At 37.5% G+C, this 23,805-nt stretch overlaps 1 protein-coding gene across 2 annotated transcripts in view; it reads right to left on the reverse strand.

Moving 5' to 3' along the window:
• The window catches only part of gpc6a (glypican 6a), a 189,093-nt gene that overhangs the window by 12,365 nt on the left and 152,923 nt on the right, over positions 1 to 23,805 (reverse strand). Inside the window, exons 6-7 of one of the 2 annotated variants that reach the window (XM_079864063.1) lie at positions 23,222 to 23,365; positions 21,558 to 21,587 (exon numbers count right to left, since the gene is read on the reverse strand). In XM_079864063.1, coding sequence (XP_079720189.1) covers positions 21,558 to 21,587; positions 23,222 to 23,365 — 174 coding nt within the window. The remainder of the gene's footprint in view (positions 1 to 21,557; positions 21,588 to 23,221; positions 23,366 to 23,805) is intronic. The other variant, XM_079864064.1, reaches the window with a different exon arrangement.

Genomic DNA, 23,805 nt, shown 5'->3' on the forward strand with positions numbered 1-23,805 from the left:
TAGCGTATTTCACAAATGCAAGTAACTTAGTTTCAGATGCTTTGGAACATCGGGTGAAGACATGAAGATATTAGACAAGAGATGGTCTGTCGTGTCCCACATCCCTCTCAAATACATGAACACACACTTAGCATAGAAGCTTGTGTTTTATCACTAAAAGGATTTATTTGCATTTGTTTCTGGTCCTAACTACTACATACTAAAAAATAATGATAGTGCAATGTACTTATTGTGTTCATACTGTATTTCAAAACACTTGTGCTGCTACTGAGGTGGATATGTATGGTTCGGGACAGGTTTGGTGGTATGGGTTGGTTTTAGGATGGGTTAAGGTGTAAGGGAATGTCAACAGTGTAATTAAAGATATAATTACAGAAATTAATTATAGCTGTGATTACATGCATATATTTTTAAAGGTCCCATATTGTACACCTTTCTGAAGTTTTATTTTAGGTTTTGATGTCCTTAAGAATATATTTGCAGTATAAGTACCAAAAAACATCTCAATATATATTTTACAGCTCCTTTCTCAGAAGCTCTGCCAAGAACAGGTCGATTTTGGCCTGTCTACTTAATATTCATGAGCCTCTCTTCTGATTGGCCTGTTGTTTTCTGAGTGACCCACCATTGGTGGGGGTGATGACTGAGTAGTTCTGACATCACATTTATACGGAAGTCACAACGGTTCTTGAAAAGGCACTACTTTATGCAGGCTGTGTGCATTTGGCTGTGGATCGACTGTTTTGAAACTTGTATGGTAGTTTCATCGCCCCTCTGCTATCATGAAAAAAGCCAGGAAATTTCAGTTTTGACAATATGGGACCTTTAACATAAAAAAAATATGCATGTACACAATAAGTGCATTGTATCAAATTATAGCACATATTGTACAGTGTAGACGGTGAACGTGATTTCACCAAGTACCACCTGTTCCTGGATCAACATCTTTGTTGATCCTGGAACAACTTTCCAATCAACCAATCAGATTTGAGGGACAAGTTTACAGTTTATGTCAAGTTTAGGCTTCAACATCAGTGTTATTCACCTATCATTTCCCTCTGGTTTTAGGGAAAAGTTTGGGTAGGGCTAGGTTTCGGGGTATGGGGACAAAATTTTGGGGCAGGAATGTTATTCCAGGATCAACAAAATATGTTGATCCAGGAACATGTCTTACTTGGCAAAATCATGGTGACCCAGTATAGACAGTGTGACCACAAACAAAGCATTTTAACTAACATTTTCACAACAACTACTGCATACACACCACTAAAGTAAAAAGGAGAAAGTGGTCTTGCTTTTCTTTTCAGCAAGACCACTAGATGCTGCTGCACCTCTGAGAGAGAGAGAGAGAGAGAGAGAGATAGAGAGAGAGATAGAAAGACTCCACAGACAGTAGTGAGCGTGCCAAGCGCGCATATAAATAAATAAGCCGACTCATGTTTCAAAGGTGTATTAAAATACATGCTGTGTATTAAGAGAAGCCTTATGTTAGCGGTAAGTGAGTGGCTGTATATTGGGCAAGCGTTGCGGATCGTCTAACCGTTCGGACACACAGATCATTAGCACACAGGCCTGCCAGAAGCCAAGAGTTAAGGGCAGGAGTTGTTATTCGCTTGGGTCCCATTGCTCAACACGAGTCCGAGCTCGACAACAGCCAGACAGCAGAGTCCGAACGCTGGCCATCATTCCCTACATGTGCAACGGCTCGACACGTGGGTTATCAGCAAATCTACAGCTCCTCAATGACATGATGTTCTGGGTTAAAGTATTAGAGCGCTTTCAAGGAATAGTGCAAAGTGCAAACTGAAAAATAATCATCCGTCAGTCAGTCACCCTTGTGTCATTCCAAACCCGAGTGCTTTCATTCCTTACGTGGGAATGAAAAATAAAGTCATGCATGTTTGGGGTACTGTAATTCGAGGGTGGGTGCATTTTATTTGCAGTCAACTGAATGAAACAGAGGAAAAGCTGGTGTATTATTCATACATAGCACTCATTTAGAAAGCATCGTGGCACTTTCTGTAACAGGCGTCTCGGTCTAGACAACAACAGCTGAGAAGTCATTGTTTCCCGAGGAAAAGCATCCTGATTTGAATGCGAATGTGTCGCAGTAATTACCGCGCCAGTTCAAAAACACTCCAACGTATTTCAGTATCTAGTCAGTGCAGAGAAAAACCTCATTAAATGATTTATTTTTCATGTACAATAGTCTAATTAATTTAACTACAAGTCTCTTCTTCGCTAAGCCAAAATGAGCTAGTTAGGTAGAGTAACACACATCATCATCTCCAATAATTACGATAAAACAAAATAATACATTCATTAATAAACCACAAGAGCATGCACATTACAGTGATACCTTTTACCGTGGTAAACAAAGCAGAATGCTCAAAAGCCATGGTAAAATCAATCTAATGTTCAGCCTCCGATGGATTATTGCTTTTATACAATGGTGGCAATAGTATAGGATGGATGGATGGATGGATGGATGGATATTCCGTTTAAAATAATTATTTTAAAGCTTGGTCTATATCACTCGAGTTGGTATGTTCGCTATTTATATATGTCTCATCAGAACAGGGTTTCAGAACTGTCTGTTTTATATCAAATGGATATAAATGTGCCTGTAACAGCATAGCGGTGGAGTTCAGCCTCTGGACTCCTTTTCACTTAAAATAGGAGGAAATGTTTGGTGGGTACAATCCATCATTGTGGTGCTAAATGTGCTCGGCACCATTTAGACCTGATAGTTCTCTTGCTCACAGGGGAATACAAGCAGGACCCATCATTGCTGGCCAGGTCTACATGCGACTTTCAACCTTCAAAATTCCCCCGCAACTGCCCTCTATTAGAAACTTTAGGAGATGACATGTCCCAATTTATAATGATTTTATTCCCGGTTGAGTTTTTTTTCCCCCTATGCTACGAGGTCCTTGCCTACGTTATGATATGTTGAGAATTGCATGACTAGAATAACAGGAATATTCATTATAGAGAAGATTGCAAAGGGCATGCAATAATCATAGCAAACAAAATATCCTTTTGAAATGATTGGTATGTTGAAGGATTGTTCACATTGTAGTGTGCAGATGATTTCAGTGCAATAAAATGCAGAAGATATTTCATGATGTTATTGCCATTGTAACAGATTCAGTATGGTTTTATTTTTCTTCTCTTTTGATATGCATGCTAATGCACATCAGCACACAAGTCAATATGAAATCAAAATTGTCCCTATTCAGTTTCATAATACAAGTTCTAGTTCTTATTATGCATGATTCATTGGTGCAGATTTATATATATATATATATATATATATATATAAATATATATATAATAAACTATAACAGTAGAGCATAGCACTAGCAACACCAAAGTCATGGATTGATTCCCAGGGAATGCAAGAACTGATGAAATTACTACCATGAATGTATAAAAGCATCTGCTAAAGGCATACATGACATGTAAATGTAAAATGTCTTGAATTGTTTATTTGTCTTGCACTACTGTCAAATATTATTATTATTTTCTTGTTTAAAGCATAAATCTAATCAAATTTAATGAGGTTTAACAATTGTCTTGCTTTAAAGAAGTTTACGTATTTTTATTAAAAACAAGACAAAAAACTGAATACAGAAATCGATTTTTTATTTGCAATGCACATAGCTAAAATGAGCTAAAACATCCCATCCAACATTTTAACTAATTTAATATCCTGTTTCGTTTAAAGTACACATGAAACAGACATTACGATAGTTTTCTATTGTGCCGTATATCTGAGTGAAACTAGCCTGGTCCTACCAGACTCTCGTACATTTCATTTGTACAGAGAGTCTGGCCACTCTCCATTGACAAGCGTTAACTTCCTTGAAGGCGGGTACTCTGTTGAAGTTTAAAACTATTGGATCTGCCCAGAGCCACTCTGGATCTGCCATAACCAATCGCTAACGTTTGGTCGTGACATATGTCTACAACTCAAACTAGCTCAGCTCAACGTCATCGTTCTCAGCCACTGGCCGGAGAAAACCCGCAAATATAATGCAAACCCAGAAAGACGTTCTGAAGCAAAATGAAAACTGAGCGGAAGTACGTAGGAGAGCGGAGCCAGGCTATAGTGAAACGGCTTCTAGAACAAGAACAAATGTGGGCGGGGCTTGATTTAGTCAAGTGGGAATTGACTGGATGGTTGTGGTTTGCTATTGGTCGATCTCATGTGAGTGACAGGTTGCCCCGCCCTCATTATCAGAGGAGAGAAGAGATGAGCTGCAAGAGGGAGGGGAATTTTGATTAAAGATACATGAATTATATATATATAAAAAAGGTTTAGTGACGTGCACGGAAACATAATTTACAATAAATAAAAGAATTGTCAATTTTGGTGACTTTAAAATACATCACAATGTACAAGAAAAATGGGTTGCGAACAGGATTCTGCGTTGACTCAAGGGTTGACCCGAACTAAGCATTTACAACAGAGTTAAACGGCATCACTCAAAGCACTGCCGACTTCTGTAACAGTGGAAAGAAAGTTTCCAGCATCGTCTCTTGTGTCTCTTGTGTCTACAGCTCACCCTTCCCCGCCGCCCCAGATCTTGGAAGTGATGTCAAATGCCAGTTGAACCAGTCATGCAAGCCACTCGCTCTCGGCTCTGCATACCAAATGCGCTCTCGCTGCTTCATATAGGGGCCGGCTTTGTGACCCTTCTTAACGTCTGATCAAATGGCAGGCGAGGCTCGTCCCCTGAAGCATTCCTTGTGAAGTTCGGGGCCCATCACGACCCCTCAGAACAGTTTTAGCAGTGTGAAGATCTGAGCCTCGTATAGGTCAGAGCTCCTCATTAGGACTATTTGTTCTCGCGCTGCTTTCTCCCAACGGGAAGGAGCGCAGTCGTGTTAATACACTCCTCTCACGCTGCTATAGATTAGAAGTGTGGAGTGGATTTGGCTAATTGGACGGGGGATTACCCAGCGTGGTGTTTCACTGTTTGTGTTTTTCACAGTGAGGAACACGTCCCCTGGCATTCTGTATACAAACAGCATGAGAGAGAGTGGCATTTCGTCCAAGATGAAATTCGACAGATAAAAACCTGCGCTATGATATTTGCTCATTAGAAATCAACTGGCGTTTGAAAGCGGGCACTTGACATGAAATAATTGACATGTCCTGCGGTGCGACGTGCTAAACTCCAACTAGAACTATTTTATAATGCATTTTAGTCCTTTTAATCTTAACTTATTAAATGCACTTTTTTAATCATTTGTCACACAGCAAAACCATTTTAAGTTAACTTGTGAAAGCAAAAAGTTAATTAAAAATGACGAACCAATCATGAACTGTAATCTAAAAACGTGTGACTGACAATGCTAAACTGACAATTCAATATTAATGCCTTTACCTGACTTTTTATATATATATACTTAATAATCTCTGTAATATTATGGGTACAAAAAAAATAACCTTTTATGGGTCTTACACATTGTGCTTAATTGCAAAATCTAAATGTAAACACTTGGTGGGAAAAGTCACTTATTTTAGTCAAATGAACACTTATTTAGCAAGGATGCATTGATCAAAAATGACTGTGATGACATGTATAATGTTACAAAACATTTATATTTCAAATAAATGTTGTTCTTTTTTAACTTTCTATTCATCAAAGAATCCTGAAAAATAAAATGTATCACAGTTTCCACAAAAATATGAAGCAGCACAACTGTTGCAAAAATGTTTCTTGAGCATCAAATCAGCATATATGATTTCTGAAGGATCATGTGACACTAAAAATTCAGCTTTGCGTTACAGGAATAAATTACATGTGTAAATATATTACCATAGAAAAAAAGTTATTTTAAATTTGGATAAATGCAGCCTTGGTGAGCATACGAGATTTTTAAAAACATTGCCATTTCATTCAACAAACATTTTTACAAACTTTTGAACATGTTAAGTTAATCAGGATCAAATCAACATGACTTTTATATATGTATCTGAGCTTCCAGTGTTTAGACTGAAAATGTCTACTGGCCGACAACTCTGATGTGTGTGTTGAGTTTCGTGCAATTTGAAGCATGCTAAGAGCTTTCAAAACATCCAAAAGTATTATTAAAGTTTCATGCGTTGCCATGGCAACAGTATTTAAGATATCACGAATCCTTTTACAGGTCTACATCTGCCGTGTTTTGATGTTATACTGATTAAGTTTGTGACTAAGCAAATCAGGTAAAAATAAGAGGGAGATTTCAAAGCATTTTTGATAGTGACACACTTCCTGCTGCCAGTTGGTGGCGCTATGACTTTGTCATGTGATCGGCCTCCTACAATGAACACAGCTGAAGTTTCATCAAAATCAGTCAACGTGTGCAGAAGTTATAACACACTTCCTGTTTCCCTTTTAATGAACACAGCAGCCGTTGGACGTCCCGATTAAGAGCATGAATTATCAAGTTGCCATCACCATGTCAAAGTTCCTGTATAAACACATGCATGTATCCAGATGAGACAGTCATCACATTGCACCGTCTAGCGTCAGTGAACCGACTGACACCGCTAAGGGCCGACGCTTTTTACAGCCCATCTTCTTGACGTTCCTGCCAAGAGCTGAAAGCCGACCCCAACAGGATGAGCCGGAGTGATGTAGCCCGTTTCGTTTTAGTGCCTGTCCCTGCGGACGCTCGTATACCAGCGCAGAGCTTTAACGTTTAGCTCAACATTTTAATTACAGTCACTTTCACGAGCAGAACAGTAACAGTTAAGCATGTGAAAAGAGAAAACAACTGTTTTGTTGCGAATGACAACAACACTATCTGGCTTTCTTTTTACAGCTTTCAACATTGCTGATCACAACTGTTAACTGATATACTACTGAAGTAGACTGGCTTCTTGAGACACATCTAATTCATTTAGATCCTGACTTCCAAGTGGAGAAGTCTTTCTTTTGACAACTGATGTGCACAACTACTCATTTTCCCAAATATGTGGCATTAATGGATCGATCAAGAACGATTTTGAACAAATCTTTTATATGACTTAGGAAAAAAAAAAAAAAAAGTTGTCTCAAAGAGCAATTCACTCATTTTGTGTCCGATGCACGTGCACATTTTTTATTTTTTCGGAATATCAAAGTTCACGCAAGTAGACGAGTTTAGAAATCCGGCTATTGAAAATGAAGCATTTAATTTAATTCTGCTCAAATGAAACACATGACTTGAATAAAGGTTTGTTCATTTTGCTGAACGAGATTCAAAGGTCCAAGTCAGTAAAATGATCCGTTCTTCCCATCACTATGTGACTAAAAGTCAAAGTAGTGCTTGTATTTAGACACATTTTCTCACAGTTAATGTTAAAATGCTAAAACTCTCTCTGAGATGTTGCATATTCAAATTCAACCCCTACAGCACTGCTAAAAATCATTAATGCAAATGTGACCCTGGACCACAAAACCAGTCACATGAGTCAATTTATACATCATATAAAAGCTGAATAAACAAGCTTTCAATTGATGTATGGTTTGTTATGATAGGAAAATATTTGTTTGAGATACAACTATTTTCAAATCTGGAATCTGAGGGTGCAAAAAAATCGAAACATTGAGACAATCTCCTTTAAAGTTGTTCATTTATGTTGGCGATTGTGCTGCATTCACTCACAAAAATAAATGTTTTATATATTTACAGTACAAAATATCCTCATGGAACAAGATCTTTACTTAATATCCTAATGATTTCTGGCATAAAAAAAAATCGATATTTTTGACCCATACAATGTATTGTTGGCTAATGCAACAAATTTAGCCGTGCGACATGTGACTGGTTTTGTGATCCAGGGTCACAAATGTTAAATGTTAAAGATAAAAAAAAAATCTCACTGGTCACTAATTGACTAGTTGCTCATCCCATCTCATCCCTAACACGAGTTCTTACACTCAAAATGTGATTTGACTTTAGATTCTGCCTGTGGAGTATATTATCAAAATGCATTGAGTTGATGTTCACTATAATTATGATGCTTAACTGTACATTTCCATCAAGTCATTTGAACCATGCTGGCAATTTGGTTGGGTATTGTGAGCATATTAACATGAACACCACAAAAATCTCTTAAAATAAACACGAGAACAATAGAGGAGCTATTATGAGAAGTCCAGAAAGAAGAAATATCCAATATGTTCAAATCTGTTGCCCTGAATACCAAGACTCTCATTATAAAAAAACATGTACAGTTTGGTCCAGATTTGAATTTTGAGCTCCCCTTTATGCTTTTCTTCATTAAAAAAACTTGCATGTGGTTCCACTCTGGAGCACGGGAATGATAGATTGATGTATGTTTTGTTATTAGTAAAGTAGAAAACTGTTATAGTTTCCTCTCCCAAACTCAAGCTACATTACAAACTATTCTAAACACTGCGGCACAAACGCAGACAAAGAACAACTGGGTCCTTTCATCAGTGTCCTCAGACATTTTAACAATGAAATTACACATAAATGTGTTCCTCTCACATTTAAATTCATACACTATTGTTCAAACGTTTGGGGTCGGTAAGGTTTTTAAATGTTTTTGAAAGAATCTCATCAAGGCTGCATTTATTTGATCAAAAAATACAGTAAAAACAGTGAAATATTATTACAATTTAAAATGACTGTTTTCTATTTAAATCTATTTTGAAATGTAATTTATTCCTGTGATCAAAGCCTGCATTTTCAGCATCATTACTCCAGTCTTCAGTGTCACATGATCCTTTGAATACATGAAATTGTTGTGCTGCTTGTTTTTTTTTTTTCAGGATTCTTAGATGAATCAAAAGAACAGCATTTGAAATAGAAATCTTTTGTAAAAATGTACAAGTTTTATGATCAATTTGATGAAAAAAAAGAAATCATACTGACCCCAAACCTTTAATGTTTAACCTTGTGAATCTATAACGTCATAATTTGTCACACTCTGCTCAAATCACAAAGCCTTTTTTGAAAAAGAATGACTTGCAGTTTCTTTTTCTTCTGCTGCAAATCGCAGTAAATCCCCTTTTTAGACAATCCATGAAGAGGCAAGATATCTTCATATGGAATCTAAAGACACACATTCTCTAGTCATGTGTCCTGTTTAAATCTGCAGTGCTTCCTCCTCTACATGCTTTGTATTCCTAGTATTTTATTTTATTTTATTTTTCACTTGCAATGCTGCTCATGGGAAACACGTAGTTGCATTTGTTTTGCACATAAAGGGTTTTCTGGATATGAATATAGTCAGAGTTTGGCTGAGAAAATCTCCAGCATCAATGGAAAGGTTAAGCGTGCTGAGGTTTCGCTGTCTGCTGAGCTTTGAGCTGGGCTGTTTGTGTAAAAAAAAGAGGCTTTGGGTAAAAGGTTGTCTGTCTGAAAATTTCTCAACTATGACCATGCCGATAAGCCAGCGAGGAACGTTCCAGATAAAGCATTTCCCCATGTAGCTGGCCTCAGAAATCCAGTTTATCTATGCAACGTGGCTATGAATATAATGTGGTTATGGGTTAGTTAGAGTCTATAGACATATCAATTTCTGTGATAAATGCACAACGTATCCAGTGTATTAGATCAGAGCTGTGATCCATCAACCCGCGTGTCAGCAATTCATAGGAACCGGATGGGTACGTTAAATATGAAAGCCCTGAATTCTCTCCTGAACAAGTGTGAATGACATAACAGGAGTTTTAGCTGCAGCGTATCAAAATAAAGACGCTTTCAGGAACTTCCCAAAGGTTCTGCGTGCACATGAGAAAAGCGAGCGCTGTATGGTTGTGAGCTATTTATTATACATGCAGAAACAAATCCCAGGCTCCTAGAACAGAGGGGTCAGGCTCCCATGATGCCAGTGAAATGATGCCTCATCTTCTGCCTGAGCAATGCCATCACATGCTCGCGTGAAGCATTTCCCCTCGTCTCGTTTCTGAGTGTGACGAAGCATGATCATCTGCATGATGCTCGAAGGATTGGGAATGAAACTGGGAACACCTGCTTTTTGATCACTTGCTCGAGCATCTGATTTCTGAGAATGAAGAACAAAAGATGTTGCATGCACAGTTCCTTTCATTTAGATCTTGCTTATCAAAGTGCCAGATGGTCTACAGCAAGGTTCCCGCTTGACCTGTGGGACTTTTCTGTAAAATATGATCAGATGTTTTACTTGCTTCATTAGCATTATACATCTATATAACTCTTGAGTATTACCAAGGCTTATTTGTCCTTGCCAATTTATAATATAACTTTTTTAACATCTCAAATGGAAACATCATAATCACAGCCAAACTGAACTGTCAGGTATACAGTATATTAAACTGACAGTTCAGTTTGGCTGTGGTTATGATATACGTATACACACTGAACAAAATTATAAACGCAACACTTTTGTTTTTGCCCCCATTTTTCATGAGATGAACTCAAAGATCTAAGACTTTTTCTATGTACACAAAATGCCTATTTCTCTCAAATATTGTTCACAAATCTGTCTAAATCTGTGTTAGTGAGCACTTCTCCTTTGCCGAGATAATCCATCCACCTCACAGGTGTGGCATATCAAGATGCTGATTAGACAGCATGATTATTGCACAGGTGTGCCTTAGGCTGGCCACGAGAAAAGCCCACTCTAAAATGTGAAGTGTATGAATATATAATTTGCTAATGGGAATTTTTTAAATGGTTACTGATTAACGATAATTCTTCACACGATGAGGGCATCCTAGATCGTTCAAAAACGTGGGCAATATATTTTTATGATGTCTTCAAGACATCTAATATTGGCCAAATTCTAAGGCAGCATCCCATCATTCTCAGCGACTGTAATCCCACAAAATTACCTAAAGGGATAGTTCACCCAAAACAGCAATAAGAGATATTATGAAGACTTTCTTTTAAGGTCAGTGGGGTCAAATGATGTTTTGGACCCCACTGACTTTAAAGTTATCCACATAATAAATAAGGTTCCATATTAGTTAGTTAGTTAATTATTCTGCATTTTTGTATGCCTACCCACGGACAGTCAGATCGGCAGAGGGTTATTAACAGAACCGTAATTGTAAGGGTAGTTTATCACTGAAAAATGTATCGTACTATATCTACTCTTTAAACAGCATTATGGTAAAAATGGAACACCATGGCAAAAGATTTCTTGCCTGTACGCAAAAGTGTTTCGCTTCGGACAGAACTGCTACTTTCAATTTTTCCCTCTGTTTGGTCTAAAACTGAGTTTGTGTTCATCCAGTTTGAAATGTTGACTATAAACATGGAGGTTTTTCAGATTTTCCATTACAGTGTTCTCTTCATATTTATGATTCTTTGCAGTCTTTATCCGCTGCCTTCAACGCACTGGAACCGTACGTAACTCACTCCCACTAAACGTTTACTCTTTGAATTCTTGCACCGGGAACAAAACAAGTCGACGCTATTATGACTAAAAGTTTGCTAAGAAGTATTTCCTACTAAATCAAGGCAATATTTGACTCTGGTGAGTTTAGCCATAGCAGACTGGAGGGAGTGGCCTTGGACAGCAACATGCCCAGTGCATTATGGGTGTTGTAGTTTTAATACCTATTCAGCTAATGGAAGAAAACTTTTTTCTGTGTTTTCTCTAGTCAGGTAGCACCAATAAAAAAAAAAATCCCGCCTTTCTACTGTATAGGCAGCCAAGTTATAACGAAAGCCCATTTTTCCAGTGGTGAAGTACCCATTTAATGTGCAAAATCCCATGTAAGATGATATTCCATGATGGATTCAATCCTGATAAATTTTTCCACATTATCTACGTCATTATTCAGTGTTAATGAAACATTTAGATAATCATTATAACTGTCTCCCTTGTGAATATTTTAGGGTGAAACAATTTATAAGAGAATATTTTTTATAACATAAGCACAGATGGGAGAGCGCACACAGTATCTGTCTGCACTGTCCTTTGTCTGAGGGACTTTGTGGCACAGATGGCACATTCTCACAGTATTTGTTTTGTCACCCTCTTTGCCTGACATTTAGAATAGCGATGCTTATTGCCTGGAACATCTTGAATTGCTGTAGTCCAGCTAAATATTTAATGGCATCTCTGTATTTGTTTGTTTTCATCTTTCCAAGTGCAATTTAAGTTGTCATAAAGACAGATCTAGATTCAGAATTGTGTCATTCTGAAAAAAATAGGTGTTGTTTGTGTCCCTCATACATCTGTGTCTATCTATCCATCCATCCATCCATCCATCCATCAAATGCTGTTAAATTATATTTTATGCATCAAATAGTGTCACTGTTCATTTTTCACAATCCATAGTTCTTGTATTGTTTATAACGCGTCTCTGCTGATGTAAGATGAGGTCATGATGACACCAGCGCTGGTGATAATGGCATTGTTCACTGACAAAACTCAGCAATGGCTCGTTATTCTTACGTGTTTTTTTTTTTTTTTTTTAATCCTTATTAACGGAGCCATTTGCAGATAGCGTTTAGCATTATCCATTTAGTTTGGCACTCTAAAAGCTTGCATTACTTACAACAATCACAGTCTTCCAATCAATAATGTGCAAATAGCCATTTTAGGCCTATCAGGACATCTCACTTTATGAAAGGCTTTTTGTGTTTTAACTGGAAGAGCTCTTGGTTGAGAGTGCTAGTCTAAAATGGCTATTTTTTTTTTCATGTTACATTCTCAGCCTTTCATTCGTCTGTCAAAACAAACCACACACGTCTATAACAGCTACACCCATGTCCACTGACAGCGGCTTTGCATGCAGTTTTAGGTTAACCAAACAATGTTAAATCACTCTGGAATGATGTGTATATAATGTGTTTTCACTGTAATTATCCACTTGTGAATTTACTTCTCTTCCATGTTCTTTTGCGTCAAACATCATCCTGTAATACATTCCAAGTTGTGAGCTTTATGAAAATTGTGAGCTTTATGAATTCCAGTGTACTTGCTAGACATAAACACGTTTACTCCTGAACAGCAGAGGTTGTTGCAAACGCAGCTCTGACGGTGGAAAACAGCCATAAATTATCTTCAGCCAGCAGGACTCTACGTGTCAAGTGTGAGAGTCTTTTATGGCTTTTATGGGCTGTTTTTGCTAATCCAGTGTGGATCTAACACTCCACCGGAGGCTCGTAACGACACCTGAAGGTGCGATCTAATCACCACTCCTCTCTGTTTGCATTTTATTGCCAATTTAGCTGCTCCAAGCGCAGATCTACAGCGATTGTGAAATTTTAATTCAAGTGTGTTTTTATTGCGTCTTTTCCAGGACTTAATGAAAATGGCTTCTGATCATATTGAACATTTATGATGCTTGTCTTCTTGTTTTATGGATTACTTAATGGTTGATGAATTGTCATGGAACAATTTCCACAGACAAAATATTGATGGTCATAAATAACTACCGAATGACTGCCATGTTCATATAGCCTACAATGGAGGTACCGTGGCACATATACATAATAAAATCCAAACATGGTAATACATGCTAAGTTTAATTAATTAACCCAAGTCCACCAGACAACATATTGACTATGATAAGTACCATGAGCGATTGCCATAATCATGTACAAAAAACATATGGCCATTTGTATGAAATATTTTGTAATTGATTGTGATACTATTGCCATATTCAAATGAGTACCATATTATTACCATGTCCAAAAGTAAACAAATATGCATAACAAAAGCATGTTCATTTTGTAACTCTGATAAATACCATGGCATATCCATCCAAAATATATAGTAACATGTCCAATAGTAATGCTATGGTACCTTTTAGAATATTAGTGGTTAACAAACTAGTTAGATTGATATAACCAGCACAAAACTCAGATTGTTTCAGAACTGTGCTCTTTTGCAGAAGCATCAAACACATCTCTAATTGTGCAGAGAGCTTTGCCTTACTGACCTCCCATCATGCCTTTCAAGAAGACCCAGAGAGCGAGAGGGAGGCGCTCTCCAACAGACAAACAACTGAACAACAAGAGAAAGTCAAGAGGAGATTAAGGAGACGAGGCTTTTTGAGGTTCCTCTGTGGTTCAGAGAAGCGGGACGTCGCTTGATCAACAAAGAGGGAGGAATTCTGTCGGCACCCTTTTGCCAGGACATGAATGGATTTTCCACTGGCATGACATGCGGGGAATCGCAAGTTCAGGGGGAAGGTAGACACCACGGAGAAGAGGCTATTGAGATGCACTGCCAGTTAGTGTGACATCAGGGGTTTGATTACATTAAATTAATTTACCATCTTAATTTGAATAAAATTTGGCCTGAATTAATGAAGCGTGCATGGATGGGGTAAAAAATACTTTGTTCTGAAATCAATCAAGAGTGTTTAAATTGCCCCTATTGTGCATCTTCAGATATTATCTTTTAGTGTGTAATAGATGTTTGTGAATTTAAAAGGTCTACAAAGTTTCAAAGATCAAAGTGCAGATACAAAAATATTGACGTATGTTTTACAAGAAAATTCTATTTCAATCTTTCACAATTTCATGCGTAATTCAATGCATTCCTTGCCATTTCTTTGTGAAATCTACTAGCAATTTCTGAGTGAAAATTCTTTTCCAGTGTGGTTGTTTATTCAAATACGGCATAAGGCACAATAAAATATCTATAATTATATGACTGAGCTGGAAGGATGTTGGTTTAGAAAAGCCCATTTCTTGGGTCCTCCCTTGAAAACGTCTTCTCCGAGGTGGTTAGGAATTGCCCACATTTATGCCCGTTGTGGTTATTCTGCTCATAAAAACATCTGCTGAATCCTAAAAACAGCATGACGCAGCAGCATGCCATGCCACGGAGAAGGAGAAAAAAAAAAAAAAAAAAAAAAGAGTCCGCTGACTGCGCTGGTGTTTTATTCACCCTACTCAGCCGCACGGTAATTGTGGCTCTGGGAGAATAAAATATAGAGTAGCTATCTGAATGCACGCCGCCATTAAACTGTAACTTAAACCATCTGATGGAATGTCTTTGTGTTTTGAAGCTATTCAAACCCTTTACTGGCAGAGGCGGTTGGACGCTGTATCAGCCAGCGCTCCACTAACAGACTTTGGGTTTGCTTTTTTACAAGTGCTTCTTTTCTTCCCAGCCACATCCTTTGTATTTTACACGGATTTAGCCCTGGATGCCGCGGCCTAGAGACCATAAAATGTCAACACTGATTGTTAAGAGAGAGGGTGAACGTCAACAGAGCAATAAAATTACAGATTGAGAAGTGGAGGTTACACAGCCACAAAAAGAAATTGTAGGATGTCACTTTTCAAAAATGTGATAGCTAATAACAATCTGAAATGGTTAGACGAGCCTTTCAAATTGTGGGCCATCTAAAATAGCAAGGCAGTTCATGCAAATGTACTTAATTGCATGAAATACAAAAAAAAAAAAAAAATTGCAACAACAATGTAAAAGTACATATACATTATATTGAATAGTGCTGTCAAATCAATTAATTGCAAACCGCTTAATCAATATAACCGCATAATATAATATTATAATGCATTTTAAATGATATAAACCAGAGTTTCTCATACTCAGCTCTCATACAATCAACTTTTATGTATATTTAAATTCGTGCTGTCAAATCGAATAATCACGATTAATCGCATCTAACATTGAAATATACATAAAAGTTGATTGAGTGGAAATTTATGGAATTTTCTATGGGAACAGCTTCTTTGATGAGAATGAGTATGAGAAACTCTGGTTTATATAATCATACTTGAACTGAAACCAAGTTAAACCTCATATACACATATCAAGAAAATGAAGTAAAAGCAACATGAAAAAGAATGAAAAATGCGTGTAGCCTGAAAGAAAATCGTCACGGCTGAAATATTAGCATTTTTCGGGTTTTTTTTTACTCTAATATCACTAGTGCTGTGCTAAAAACCAGCCCGAGTGTTTCAAAGTCAGGTAGGATTTTTCTATGTATGACGTTATGAATGTATTAAGGGCACAGAATCATAAGCGCTCTGGCTGACTGAGGTTATAAAACGTCTTCATTTATTTTGCAGGATAATTACGCTTGGCATTAACGGACAAAAATGTGCCACTGGCAGCCTAAAAGAGAACACGGATCCAGTTGTTTTTGTCAGAGCGCTTCTTGCCAAGTTCAACATAAAATCCTTCTGCCATATAATTAAAAGGCTGAGGTAGGATTGCATATTCCCCTTTACACTTACAAGTCTCCCAGAAGGCATATATTCTCAAGACCTGATTCACATGAAGCCGAGTGTGTAGCATGAGAATGACTCGGCGTTAACCCCGGCTCACTTCTTCATCTTGTAACATGCTGCTAGAGTTTCCGAAACCTCTTCACTTATTTCCATTTCTTCTCTGGCCTGGACCCACGTTTGCTGTTAAAAGCCTCCTACATGCACTGGAGATGCAGAGTATTATGGAAATGGTGCTCACAATATCTAATGAAGGCGTAGCTTTGGTTTAGAAACAAATATCAGTTGCTAAACGACATTGAGTTTATCCCTGCTGGAACTCTGTGACCTTATTCATAGGTTTACGAAAACGCTCTTTGGATGCCCTGTCATCTTTGTAGACGCCGGGATGCAAATTAGGAGCAATCAGTGCTGGGAAAACATACTAAATCACAGGTGATGATTCATAATGCAAGAAGACAGTTTTCGGCTCATGCATCTGATAGGCATGATTTGTAGCAAAAACGCTATTGACTCACATTACACCCTACAAATCACCAGCAACCAAGACCAAATATTCACCTTATCTTCTTACCTACGTCAATCCGTGTCTGCACACACAAGCCAGAGATATCTGGAAGTCACGTAATTAGTCAGACAAGCCTTCAAGCTAGATGAGGAACAGTCCGGTTAGACGCCTACACATAATAAAGTAGGCCCGCATCGAGCGAACGCCTCCGAAACATCTTCCACAATGTGGATTAGCACCCATTTAGCCACAGAAAATGTTTTATCAATTGAAAACACAGTCTAGCAGGACTTCACGTTTGTGATTTCTCTAAACTGAACATGCACATCCAAGAAGAAGTTGTATTGGAGGATCAAAGGTTGCTCTTTCATAGCTAAGGAGAATTAACAGAGTTTATTCATTTTAAGAATTTCTTCCAAACTTCCTCTTTTAGGAGAAACAAAAGAGCTAAAAGTTTAGAGCTACAACATTATCAAGGGTATCAATGCTCAGATAATTCAGTCTTGGATGAATTTGATGAGAAATGTTTCGATGGCAAACTTCCGATGGCAAAAAGTCTCCTTTTCTTCATTTCATATCCATTCCAGTCTAGGATAAACTATTGAGGGATTAGATAAGTGTGATTTCTGTCATTTCAGGATTTAGTAACAGGTTCTAATTTTATTTTTGTAACAGAAACAAGTTTTCAAAACCTTGTCCAAATATGTCCAAATTCATAGGCATGACATCCATTTCTTAAGTTTTTATATACATTTTGGATATTTTATTCACTTCCTGATGTTTCCATTCCAGAATTTTTGATGCAATTACCCACAATTTGCATGCAAATTTGTGCATGGAAACCCTGATATCTGTTATGTGAACCCATAAATCTATCACTGCTTAAAGAGTATGACAGCTGAAGTTATACATGTATCTTCAAGTACTTTAACACACCACAAGCTCAACTTCCGGACTCTGTTTAGTGTCTTACAGCATGAAGAGCCTCGTTACTTTAAATGGCTTGTTCTCGCTCTGCTCCCAAGAGGACGTCTATAAGTCTCAAGGCTAAGTGCTTCCATTAAAATTTCAATGAGCTATAAAACCTATGTAAATTCATTTCCTTAATCTTACTTATGAGACTTGCTGCTTTTAGTTGCAAAAGTGCTTCCCTATTCACAGACAGGAAGATTCCGGCAAGTCTCTGATCCAAATCATTTAAGACATTTAAAGCTCCAAAAATCAAGAGAGTGGCTCATTTAGGCCTCATTTTTATGCTTAAAAGATTTCAACATCTGGCCTTTTTTTTATGGAAGCTTGTTTCCACCACAGAATAAAAATAAATAAAATATAAAGGTAACTGCGACCGACTTTTCATCTCACAATTCTGACTTTTTATTTTATTTTTATTTTTTTATAATTATGAGTTTACATCTTACAATTCTGACTTTTTTCTCAGAATTGTGAGGTATAAAATCTCTGACTTGATATTTCTTAATGACTTTATAATTCACAATTGCAATTTTACATTTCACAACTCATATCAAGGATGATAACTATAATGACAACGACAAAGATAGTTCTAAAACATCTAAGAATAAAGATTTTTGGTTACACTTGATTTTGTACTTAAATAAGTATGGAGTAATATTAATGTACATGTACTTACAGTACTATAGAGTTACGGTTAGGTTTAGGGTTTGGTTTAGAGTTAGTTTACTGTTATTACTCTTGTAAGTACATATAGTAACATGCAAATTAAAGTGTTACCAGGTATAAGAATTGTGAGATAAAATGTTGCAATTACCTTTTTTATTTGTCTATACCGTGTGCTGGAGACAAGCTTCCATTCTTTTTTTGTTTACTTTTTTTTAATTTCAGAGTCCACTTGACATGTATCACAACAGTTGCTTTAGTAACCAATCATGAACAATGACCATAAACAAAACACAACTGCTAAAACTTCTAAACAGAGATGGAAACTCAAGTCGCACTTAAGTCTCAAAAAAAAAAAAAAAAAAAGCCATGCGACTTGACTTGGAATTGAAGACAGAGACTCATTTTACTATTCATTCTTAATTCATTCATTCCCAATCAATATGTGCAGCAGCAAACACACCAAGCCAGCGTTATTGTATATCCTAAGCACGTGAATCATCTGAATATTCATCACCTATTGGAAAGTGCTGTTATATAAATGAACAACAAACAGTAACAATATAGCCAAGTCTTACCTTGTGATAATCTTTGTGTCATTTAATTTCAAAAGCAATCATTTAATCCAAAGGGGGGCTGTGGCTTGCTAGCTGTCCATTTTCAAGAAGTACACATTTCCATGTCCTTTTCATGTTTTTTTTGTTTTTCACCAAGTATTTGCTACCATATGCATATAATACCCAAATTTACCAAGTTAGCTTGCATATGGACTGGACGGACACTTTCATATGAATTGTGTCCAACTCGTTTCCACAGATCGGTTTGTTGAGTTATTATATCGCCTTATCACAGAACTATTGCTAAAAATAGAACTTGAGACTTGACTTGGACTTGGCTTTTAGGGACTTGTGAACATTTCTGCTTTAAATGTAAAAAACAAAACAAAAAAAACATTCACTATGTTGATGGAGATCATTATTTTATGAAGGACGTCCACCCTGCTCTCGCTTAAACCTTGTGCAACAGCCTCCAATATTCGTCTGTTCCCCAAGGTTAGCAGCAGTGGCTCTTTTACGACTCAAGTCATGTACACAGTGATGAAAATAAATTGGGTGTAGAGGAGAGACCCACGAGTACGTTTGCCAGACGCGCACAGGAAGAATCAATGTAGCTGCAATACTGTGTTTTGGCGAGGGCTCAGACAATGCATCTTTACATTTCAGTCCGATGGCCGACGTGTGTTTACCTGCTGATATCAGACCACCAAACGCTCGCTCATTTGCACTCTTTTGTCAACCGTACTGCTGATTTCTGTAGTTGTTGCGATGTTTCCATCACAAACTGGCTCATTAAAACACGAAAAACAAGCAAATGGGCGATAAGTTAGCAAATGTTGTATGGTTAGCCATCAAACCTTGGCAAATCTCTGGGGTTTGTGTCTATTAGCCAAGTCTGAAAAGAGCTGGAACGGGCCTGTGGCTTCTGGCTTTTATAGCTGAGAACTTAATGCATCTATATACAGTCGGATAATATTAAGAATCGGTTTCATTTGGGCAATATTGCTCTTCATAAACATCAGAACGGGACAGAGATGAGAATGTTCATGTGTTCACCACTGGTGTCACAATCAGTTGAATGACTACAGTTGCACTTTGAATTAAACTAAATCGAAGTGAATGCAAAACACAATTCTCAAAAACTCTAGAGTAATTTGAAGTGATGGTCAGCTGTACAAAATGCAAAAAAAGTTGAGTCTGTCATGGCTTTCTGTCCAGCTGACAGGGAACGCTCTCAGAACTCTGGCTAACATTCTGGCAATATATTAACAAACGTTCTTCCAGTAACGTTAGAGCGTTCATTTAAAGTTATCTGGTCTTAAATAATGTTCTCTAATGCCTGAAGCCTGAATCCAAGTCATGTAAAATAAATAACACATTCTACAGAGACCCTAAAGGGTACGATGTATTACGTACAGAGTGTTTTGTTGGTCTCAGTAACTGTAGGGTTTTGAATGATCTGCGGTGGCAGCTGCTCCAAATCCTCTGTAATGAGTCAGAAGCAAAGTCTTTTTCAAGACTTCGCTTCTGTAAGGATAATTTCAACTACCTGTACCATTTTTTTTGAGTGTGTGTGTGTGTGTGTGTGTGTGTGTGTGTGTGTGTGTGTGTGTGTGTGTGTGTGTGTGTGGACGGGGGGAGTGGGATAGATATATGAGGCTATTTGTCATTTAGCTAACCTTTTTTCCAAGCAAGCAACTGATATTTACTACAGGAACAATCCCTCTGGAGCAACCTGAGCTTAAGCGCTACTTATTTATACCACACACACACACACACACACACACACACACACACACACACACACACTGCTCAAATGTTTAGGGTCGATAAGATATATAATTAATTTTTATATATTTTTTTAACTCCTATGTTCACCAGTACAGTAAAGACAATAATATTACGATTATTTTATTTTATTACAATTTAAAACTACTGTTTTCTATGTGAATATATTTTTAAATGTAATTTATTCCTGTGATTCAAAGCTGAATTTTCAGCATCATTACTCCAGTCTTCAGTGTCACATGATCCTTCAGAAATCACTCTAATATGCTGATTTGCTGCTCGAGAAACATTTCTGATTATTATCAATGTAGAAAACAGTTGTGCTGCTGCTTTATATCTTTGTTGAAACCAGGATACCTTTTTTTCAGGATTCGTTGATGAATAGAAAGTTCAAAAGAACAGCATTTATTTGAAACACATCTTTTGTAACACTTTACTGCACTTTTGATCACGTTTGATTAATTCAATGCATTCTCAATGAATAAAAGTAGTAATTTCTTTCCAAAAAAGACAATAAGAAAAAAAAAAAAAAAGTTACTGACCCCATAACTTTTGACCTATAGTACTTCCTCTGACCGTATTGAAAGTAACAAAATAAAATCAACAGTTATATTTACAGGAATTGTTTACCAAAAATACAAATTCTGTCATCATCTACTCACCCTCATACTATTTTTATGATGCTTTTTGTGTCCCTGTGCATTATTTGCATAAAAAGGAGTGACTACCCTTTAATGAGAGGGTGATCCATTATAGTCCATGTCTACAACTTAAAGTTTGCCAGCACGGATATACAGTGCATTACTACTCAGAAAGTACACCAGCAGATGAAGGAGAGGGGGAAAGATGGAGAGAAGGCTGGAAGCCACAAGACAAATGACGGAGGTAAAGTGGAGGGTTGGACGGCTTACGCTGTGTTGCATCGTCTTCCAGACAATCCTCTGGGATGCGGAAGCAAAAAAAACAGAGGAAAAAAGGTATTTCATTGAAAGTGGAGATGAGAAAGAGAGAAAGAATACCACGGGAAAACACATGATAAATATGCATTAGACAGAAAAGCAATATGCATGATTACATTTGATGAATGGCATTGCTGGGATATTCCATCCCATTCCCTCGGTCTCTGGAAAAAAACAAACAAAGCAAACGCAAACGCTTCTCTCTAACTCAACATTTATTTAACCGTCACGTCTCTCCATTATATATTTGAGGGTTAACTTTAAACTCATCCAATGCACAACAGACTGGAGAAAAAAATACTTGCCCATATTGGATAGAAAGTCATTTTAAATGAATTCTCACAGTAAGCCGGGGGGTAAAATAAGATTATGCACAAATGCAATCTTGTTCTACTTTTAAGTCCAATTCATATTTTTATCTATTCGTGTTAAGTATTGAGTCAGAAGACTTCATTCCAGTAGAGTAACTCAAGCACACTTAGACACTTCATCCAAAGCCTAAAAACTTGGTTAATAATAACAACAACAAAGAAAAACTTTATCCAACTTTACTAAACCTAACTTTCTATGTGATTTAACCCTTAAAGGTGAAGTGTGTAGTATTTGCTATTGTAAAATACATTCTCTAAACCAAGTTTATTGACTATTACTATGCCATTCATGGGTTTATCTCCACCAAAAGTGTGAACATTGAGGACCATCTAAAACACTGAGAGCGGGCCGCTCAGATCTGTCAATCACTTTCCGGCTCAACCTATCGTGAGAGTTTGGGGCGTGGCTACTGTAGTAGGCGGAGCCAGGGGGTGTTTAGCTGCTGTGGGAACAATGTGTTACAATATGAAAAGACATTCAGCTTTGGTTACAGAAGTACAAGCCAAAATTTGCTGAATTTAGACCTTCAAAGTTTAAAAAGGTCATAAACACGTCAAAGTGAACAGGGCATTGCGATGAAACGCTACAGTGGATGCTTCAATACCACACAGCATCATCATGCACCCGTTCAGAAAGACATGTACCAGTTTATAATGTTTATTGAGCCTCAAACAGTTGTGGCACTGAAGTGTTGGACGGATGTACTATAAGCGATAGTGTTTGTCTGCTCAGTTGCTTACTCATGACACATATCAACACAGCTAAAAGTATTCATTTGATTGAAATTAGACAATCAAATTAGTTGCCACTATGTCGCAGAAACTACATACTTCACCTTTAAGAAACTGGTAACACTTTACTTTAGGGTCCAATTCTTACTATTAACTAGTTGCTTATTAGCATGCATATTACTAGAATATTGGCTGTTTAGTATTACTTATAAAGCACATGCTAATGCCTAATCCTGCATGACCTTGTTCTTAATCCTACCCAACACATAAACTTAACAACTACCTTACTAACTATTAATAAGCAATAATTAGGAGTTTGAGACAAAAATCACAGTTAATAGTGGTATGTGTTCCCCAAATTAAAGTGTGACCAATAAATTACATGTTTCACATTTTTGCATCGCCACCAAAGCTTTTCCCACGACATTTTCCTGGGTCTGACTTCCAGAGGTCACCGCTGCCCACCCACGCCTGCCCACACTGCCCCGCTCTGCCCTCCTGCCACCCACTCACCAGTCTGTCCAGGCTGGTGCCGGCTGCCGTGGTGGGTCTCTCTTCGGGGCTGTACGGTCTGAAGCGACTGTTGAACACATCCGAGATCCCGCGGGCAGATCGGCCCATTCCAGCTGGTTTGGGATGACCGCATCCTTGAAATACCTATAATTACCAAGTGGGAAGGCATCAACCCGTGTGGTTAGGGTATAAAAACAGCTGAATGTGAAGAGTGTGTATGGTGTCGTGGAGCGTTCTTGAAGGAGATGACATATTTTGCATTGAATTGTTTATTGCATGGGTTCATTTCCCAGGGAATGCATGAATGAAAGTGTTAATGTCGAATGCAGGGTAGGTCGCTTCGGATAAAAGCATCTGCATAAAAGTTTTAAGATAATTTGCTCAGTGTGCACATTTTGAGCCACGTTTTGTAAACACCATATCCTGATATAACTGGATGCCTAAAGCATCAAACAAACTCTATACAAGTATATGAATACCTACCAATTTGTATGCATGGTTGCATTTTAAAATGCACACAACCACAATTCATAATGCAATGAATTACATAAAGTACATGTCACATTCTCAATGTTGCCACAAGA

Source organism: Squalius cephalus (assembly GCF_949319135.1).
Source record: "Squalius cephalus genome assembly, chromosome: 2".
NCBI lineage: Eukaryota > Metazoa > Chordata > Actinopteri > Cypriniformes > Leuciscidae > Squalius > Squalius cephalus.